Genomic DNA, 7,500 nt, shown 5'->3' with positions numbered 1-7,500 from the left:
TGCATATATATACATATAAATAAATATGAATATGTCCATATATATATATATATATATATATATATATGTACACATATAATTATATAAATACATGTATATACATGTATGTACAAACATTTAAGTAAATATATATATGTGTATATAATATATATAAACATATATGTATATTTACATACATATATATTTAGGCCTATATATATATATATATATATATATATATATATATATATATACATATATATATATATATATGTCTATGTAATATATATGCATATAAATATGTGCGTATATATATATATATATATATATATATATATATATACACACATATATATATATATATATATATATATATATACTGTATATATATATATACATATATATATATATATATATATATATATATATATATATATATATATATATATATATATATAGACAGAGGCATTATAAAAAAAAATCCAAGGATTAACACTTACCAATACTAGAATGGAAACATTAACGACCATCAACTGTGAAAAAAAATATATATATATTCTTATTAGATCCTTCGAAAAAAATAAGTAAACAACAAATATATATAAAATACAACTTTGAAAATTTTCATGATATTTTACGAATCGGTAATGGGATCACAATATCAGCTTGTATAATTCCACTTAGATTTCTGAACATTTGATATTTAAAAATGTACGTATTTGTGGATGTGAGCTTTAGGACAAATCATATCTGTAGAGAATACATTGACCCTAACCTAACCTTACAGAGCTAGCCTAGACAATTGAAAATCCCTTTAAATGGCCAGAAATAACTGAAAACGTGTTTACTTTTTCCCTCTAGGTAACTGAAATTGCTTGAATTTAGCTGGACAAAAGGTGTGTTCTTTTAAGTTAGAAAATTAGGCAAAGATGAACTTATTACTTTTACTTAAAGGGCTGCTTTTCTGGTCCTATACTACAAGGGAACCCTACTCTCTGCATGACCTTTCATAATTCATTTTATCGTATCCATTCCAAGGCATTCAGCATTTCATCGGCGTAGAAGATCAAGCCTTCGTATACCTAAAAGGCTATTTAGTTGGCAGAAATTACTGAGTACAAATTGAAAACTCTTATTCATCATATGAACCCTTAAACAGAGGTGTACCCCAGGGGAGTGTACTTGGCCCAATCTTATTCTGCATCTATACTATTGGTCTATCGAAAATGCTACAAAGGCATGGCGTGAAGTTTAAACTATTTGCAGATGACACACAATTTTACTTCTCCATGAATGATATACATAACACTACTGAAACTCTAAACAGAATCCTTGATAGTGTTAGAGAATGGATGACATTTAAACAACTATAATTAAATAAGAACAAAACTGAATTCATGGTGGTGGTCAAGAGAAACAACGTGAGAAACTTAGGTGATATTCAAATGAACATAAATAATGACTCGGTGCTGATATCTAGTAAAGTTCGAGATCTAGGTGTATTTCTTGACTGTAACCTGTCTTTGGATGCCCAAATAAATAATGTACTAAAAACTGCTGGTTATCATCTAAGAAATATTGCGTTTATAAAAAAGTATCTGGACGAAAATTCTGTAAATAAACTTGTGATAAACTGTGTTATTACCAGGATTGAATATTGCAACTCTATCCATTACAATTTACCAAAAGTGCAACTTAAGGAATTACAAAACATAATAAACAGAGGAGCAAGACATAAAAAGTATCCCACCTAGAGAAAGGATCACCCCTATACTAATCGATTTACACTGGCTGCCGATTAAAGCGAGGATTGAATTTAAAATATGTACAGTAACCCACCAAGTTATCAGAACCGGGCGTCCAAAATACTTAAGAGAATTGCTACTTATTGCGCAGCCAACAAATCGTGTCGACACGAGAATAGTTACAGATGACTTCAAACTGTTGGAACCGGCTTCAGAGCCTTTAAATATGTGGCCCCGAGACTATATAATAAGCTCCCACGAAACATTCGAATGATTGAAGACATTAAGGCTTTCAAGAGGAAACTGAAGACTTTCTTATTTCATGAGTCTTTTGACAGTGACGATTTAACAGTAAATGAAGAATACGAGACATGAAACGTTAAATACTCTGAACGAATAAGATAAAACGACAGTGGAGGTTCTGTAGCAAGGTCTATAGACCTTGTTCTATAGAGAGTGGGGTTCCCCTGCTGTATGGGACCGGAAAAGCAGCCATCAAAGTAAGTAAAGTATATTGCTCGTTTATAGCCAAATCCACATTATTGAACTGGCAAAGACTGCATTTTTTTCTACCTCTGAAGCTATCCTTATAAGTAAAACGATTTATGTATGAATTCATATAAGCCATATATTATATGTACTCCTAATATCTGAATTCTCTTCCTCTGGATCAGAGACCCAAGGGAGAATCAACTCAAAAGATAATAGCTTCTGGTCGACCGGGAATCGAACCCGGGCAATTTGTTGAGTTGCCAAGTCAATGAAACCTCAGTTTCTTGGGCAAGGTTCGATTCCACAGCTGACCAGATGCTATTATCTTTAAGTTGATTCTCCCTTGGGTCTCTGATCCTGAGGTAGAGAGAATTCAGATATTAGGAGTATAATAATTGGCTTATATGAATGTGATAAAAATCGTCTAAATGTGCAAAATTATCATATGTATGAATATGCTTATCTATACAAATTCTCATAATTTCAGCGAGGAAGAATCATTTATTGCAAAACTGACGCAAAGTACAAACATGTCAGTCTGGATTGGCTTACGAAACACCACCAGGATTCCAGTACCTCAATTCCAGTGGGTTGATGGGACAATTGCGACCTTTCCAGACAAAAACATTACCAATGGTGAGACTTAAAATACAGTGAACATATAATGAATCGTTAGTGTATGGAAAACTTTCAGACTGATTCCTTATTACATCAGGGTATACGAAAATATTAAAGCCTTATATTTCAAAACTGATTACTGTACTTATAAAACTTTGCTTGAGAATATCAGGACCTAGCATCTTAATTTATTTCAGGAAACAAGTTCCCCTGAAATTAGTTCAGTATCATTATAAATGTATCCACCTCTTTTCTTGTTCTAATAGCAGCCTTATAAAACTATAAAGATTAATCAGAATATTTTCATAATTTTTAACGATGAAAAATAATATATTAGACCTGTAAGACAACAATATAAATGTCAAATTTATTCACAGGTAATTCTGAAGGTCACTGTATGTCAGTAGCTAGTAGCGGAAATGAAAGCCTGATTTGGAGGCTGAAGGATTGCTCGGAAAATCTGACATACATCTGTAAGTAAACATTTGTATCTTGTAAGTTTTTAAACTGAATGTTTAAATGGCTCCTTGTACTCCAGGGTATTCACGCTTAAGGGACATGAATGAAATGTGAAATGGTTGTGAGTACTTGATCGCTCTATATAGTCCCCGTGAGAGTACTGTGCAAAGTCTCAAACTCTGTCTTGTTCTCATAGTATACAACAAATTCAACCTTCTAAAATATTCAATTTTCTTTACGTCTATTCATATAAATGTCTTTTCTTCCGTTAGTATAACTTACACAGTAAACAGTGAAACTGTATCGACAAAATCAACGCTTTTCTTGCAACAGTCGTAACTATTTGGGATTAAACACTAAAGTCAGTTGTTGAACGCATTCTAAGATAACTTTCCTTTCAAGTCGGAATGCAAGACTACAAAACTCAAAAGATTAACCCTTCTCTCCGGTATCATATAAAGTATTATGAACTTATTATGCTACTTATAACTTCAAAAATACTACATTTAAGTTGGTAGTCGCAAACCCTGACATAAAAATTGGGACAAAACTAGTTAACAAAAGAGGGTCTGGAGGGCAAGGCCTATAAACTAAAGCTTTGTTAGAATTCTTAGGTATTTTGCTGATTCAACTGCTTTTTTTTTCCTTAGATACCCTTGGCAAACCTTCATGAATCAATATTATTCATAGATATCTCTTACTTGCTTAGCAAAATTGATTACTGTTTGTAAATCTACAGTACAGTACATTATTTACATTCTTTAGGTCGATATGTTTTTAAGCCTTTTTAAAAGTCGATTTAACAATTATAACTAAAATGACTAATAAACCATTTATCTAGAGAATATAATTGTAATGGGAAAAGGATATAGATGGAAGCCAATGACTAATGCTAAAATCCATTAGCCCTTGGGGCACTTGGGTTAAAGGCAAACCAATTATCTAAATTAGGCTGTCCTTATTTCTCGTTGACGCACAATCTACTTAAAAATTAGGAAACAGAATCAATTCAATCAAATATATATTATGGTTCAATCAAAAAAAAGTTTCCTTAGAGCATGATTAGGATCACGACAAAAAGAAAAAACAGACAGACATTTGTCATTTCATAGAGGATATCGTAATTAGATGGGGTTTAAGTATTGTGGAGAGATATCTGGGTAACTGGTACCAAATATAAATGGATTCCACTGGCAGCTTTAAGATCAGTGGTCTGTGATACATCTAGTGGTGACCAGTTTGGACTGATTTAATACTATAGATGGAATTTGGGCCATAAGGTCCAGTGCTGGGCTGAGGTCATTAAACAGTATTATGTAACTAAGAGAAAACCAATCGGTTACACATGAACTAATAATTAAAAGAGGTTAGATAAGAGAAAAAATGAAGTGAAACAGAGGTAGAATATGTGCAACTAGGGCTAAAGGGATACTGCAAGGACCCTTCAGTAATAGGAAGTATTGTAGGTGTAGCTGGAGCTAAAGGAATGATGTAAAGACCCTTAAGTAACAGCAAGTCGTGTAAGGGCAGCTAGACCCAAAGGGACTCTGCAAACGCCCTTGAGTAACAGGAAGTCTTGCGAGTGCTGTTTGGGCCAAAAGGATGCTGCAACTACACATCAGTAACAAGGAGTTTTTCAGCCATAGGAACAAGGTCTTGAAGGTGGAGCTAGGGCCAAAGGGATGCTGCAAAGACCCTTAAATAACTGGAAGTCTTGTTAGTGTAAGTTAGGGCCAAAGGGATGCTGCAAAGACCCTTAAATAACTGGAAGTCTTGTTAGTGTAAGCTAGGGCCAAAGGGATGCTGCAAAGACCCTTAAATAACTGGAAGTCTTGTTAGTGTAAGCTAGGGCCAAAGAGATGCTGCAAAGACTCTTAAATAACAGGAAGTCTTGTTAGTGTAAGCTAGGGCCAAAGAGATGCTGCAAAGACCCTTAAATAACTGGAAGTCTTGTTAGTGTAAGCTAGGGCCAAAGGGATGCTGCAAAGACCCTTAAATAACTGGAAGTCTTGTTAGTGTAGTAGGACCAAAGGGATGCAGCAAGGACCATTAATTAACGGAAAGTTTTGCAGGTGAAGCTAGGACTAAAGCAACTCGGAAAATAACCTAAAGTAACAAGATGTCTTATAGGTGCAGTGAGGGCGAAAGGGTAGCAGCCAAAATAAATGCAACTAAGTCCAAAGAAATTGTGCAAAGACCCTTAAGTAACAGAAAGTCTTGTTGCTACAAAGTTCAGACCATTACTGAGAACTTCAGCAAAGTCACACAATGTATTAATATAACTGTAGTAAATTTAACAATCTTCTTATAGAGAGGAATCAAGTTGTATTGTATCTGGCAGACTGGAGGACGATGAAATGAACCAAAACTTGTTCGATTACAAGCATAACTGTGGGATGATTCAAGGGAACAAAACTTAGAGAATTGATAAGATAGCTTTGTAATGATAGATTCCTAAGAGAGGTAATCAAAAGGGTACCAAACAAGGGTTACGATGATCAAAATGTCAGACATGTATTTTCCCACATAAGGTGAACGCGATGAAAGGCCTATACTGCATCTAAAAGATGGCTGCCTCGAGGGATGGGAACACGCTGGAAATCGCTGTTACAAAGTAAGTGGTTAGTTTCTGTGTTTTCATCTGTATATTGTAAATCAATAAGATTTTGGGGATTCTGAAAAAAAAATCTTATCTACAAAGCTTGTTTACATTTAGAAATGTGCACTGTTTATAAATTTAAATACACCGTATGGTATGTAGGATAGATATTACATTTACAATAGTACAACTGTCTTGGGTTAGAGATCTCTTGCTTGAGGGTATACTCGGGCACACTATTTTATCTCATTTCTCTTACTTTTATTTTGTTAAAGTTTTTTATACTTTATATAGAAAATATTTGTTTTAATGTTACTGTTCTTAAAATATATTTTTCCTTGTTTCCATTCCTCACTAGGATATTTTCCCTATTGGTGCCCCTAAGCTTATAGCATCCTGCTTTTCCAACTGGGGTTGTAGCTTAGCTATTGATAATAATAATAATAATAATAATAATAATAATAATAATAATAATAATAATAATAATAATAATAATAATAATAATAATAATAATAATAATAATCCATTCTGACCTTCTGATGACAAACCAACAGTATAAAAACACTGCAAGTCTTTACATTAAAAACTTTTTATGCCAAAAGGCAAATAAATCATAATGAAACGGAAAGGAAGAGACATTTAACTTTATCATAGAAACATGAAGTGCAATTGAGTGAGATAAAACAACATATCTATAGGTAAACTACTATTGCCCTATTTCTATTATTATTATTATTATTACTATCCAAGCTACAACCCTAGTTGGAAAAGCAAGATGCTATAAGCCCAGGGGCTCCAACAGGGAAAAATAGCCCAGTGAGAAAAGGAAATAAGGAAATAAATAAATGAAGAGAACAAATGAACAATAAATCACTCTAAAAAACTAACAACGTCAAAACAGACATGTCACATATAAACTATTAACAACATCAAAAACAAATATGTCATAAATAAACTATAAAAGACTCATAGTAATTAAACAGAGAAAGCTGCAGGAATAACATATACTATAGAATTTTTTTTCCTTTTGAAGGAATAACGTAAACACTCAATTTTACAGGTTTTTTCAAAGCCTGCATCATGGATTGATTCGGAAAGACACTGCACAACTTTTGGAGCTCATCTCGCTAGCGCTGGTAGCGTGGACGAAGAGGATATCCTAAGGCGGTAGGTTACTAATCAGAATTTCATAAAATTGCGTTATATAAGATCCAATAAATCAACATACACGTCAAGCCATATATTGATACAATAATAACTTATCAAGAAAACATTTAATATATTCAATGAACAAAGATAGTTGTGACAGATAAGCTTTTCTTTCTCAGGCTTTCCCAGTCTACATTTGTCAGTGATTTCTTCTCTTCTGTTTGGATTGGTTTGGAAATTACTTCTGAGTCCAGTAAGTATATTCGAAAATGAAATCACTCGGTTGAACTCCCAATACTTGCAAGATGTTAATCGATATGACATGTATTGCCATAAGTAAAAAAAAAAAAGAAAAAAGAAAAAAAAAGAAAGAAAAAAAAGTGTTCAACAATGAAACAAATTCCTGTTCATTCTTATTTTAAGATTTTGCTACCAGGTACTTTCTCTATACTTATGTAA

At 33.0% G+C, this 7,500-nt stretch overlaps 1 protein-coding gene across 3 annotated transcripts in view; it reads left to right on the top strand.

The window, feature by feature from the left end:
• LOC137623427 (macrophage mannose receptor 1-like) overlaps positions 1 to 7,500 on the top strand; it is a 44,996-nt gene that overhangs the window by 1,685 nt on the left and 35,811 nt on the right. For all 3 annotated transcript variants that reach the window (XM_068354269.1, XM_068354276.1, XM_068354263.1), the window contains exons 4-8: positions 2,704 to 2,852; positions 3,212 to 3,307; positions 5,825 to 5,907; positions 6,953 to 7,059; positions 7,221 to 7,294. In XM_068354269.1, coding sequence (XP_068210370.1) covers positions 2,704 to 2,852; positions 3,212 to 3,307; positions 5,825 to 5,907; positions 6,953 to 7,059; positions 7,221 to 7,294 — 509 coding nt within the window. The remainder of the gene's footprint in view (positions 1 to 2,703; positions 2,853 to 3,211; positions 3,308 to 5,824; positions 5,908 to 6,952; positions 7,060 to 7,220; positions 7,295 to 7,500) is intronic.

Source organism: Palaemon carinicauda, chromosome 2, assembly GCF_036898095.1.
Source record: "Palaemon carinicauda isolate YSFRI2023 chromosome 2, ASM3689809v2, whole genome shotgun sequence".
Lineage (NCBI taxonomy): Eukaryota > Metazoa > Arthropoda > Malacostraca > Decapoda > Palaemonidae > Palaemon > Palaemon carinicauda.
The sequence above is the reverse complement of the archived record's forward strand: the minus strand, read 5'-3'. Positions and strand labels throughout refer to the sequence as shown.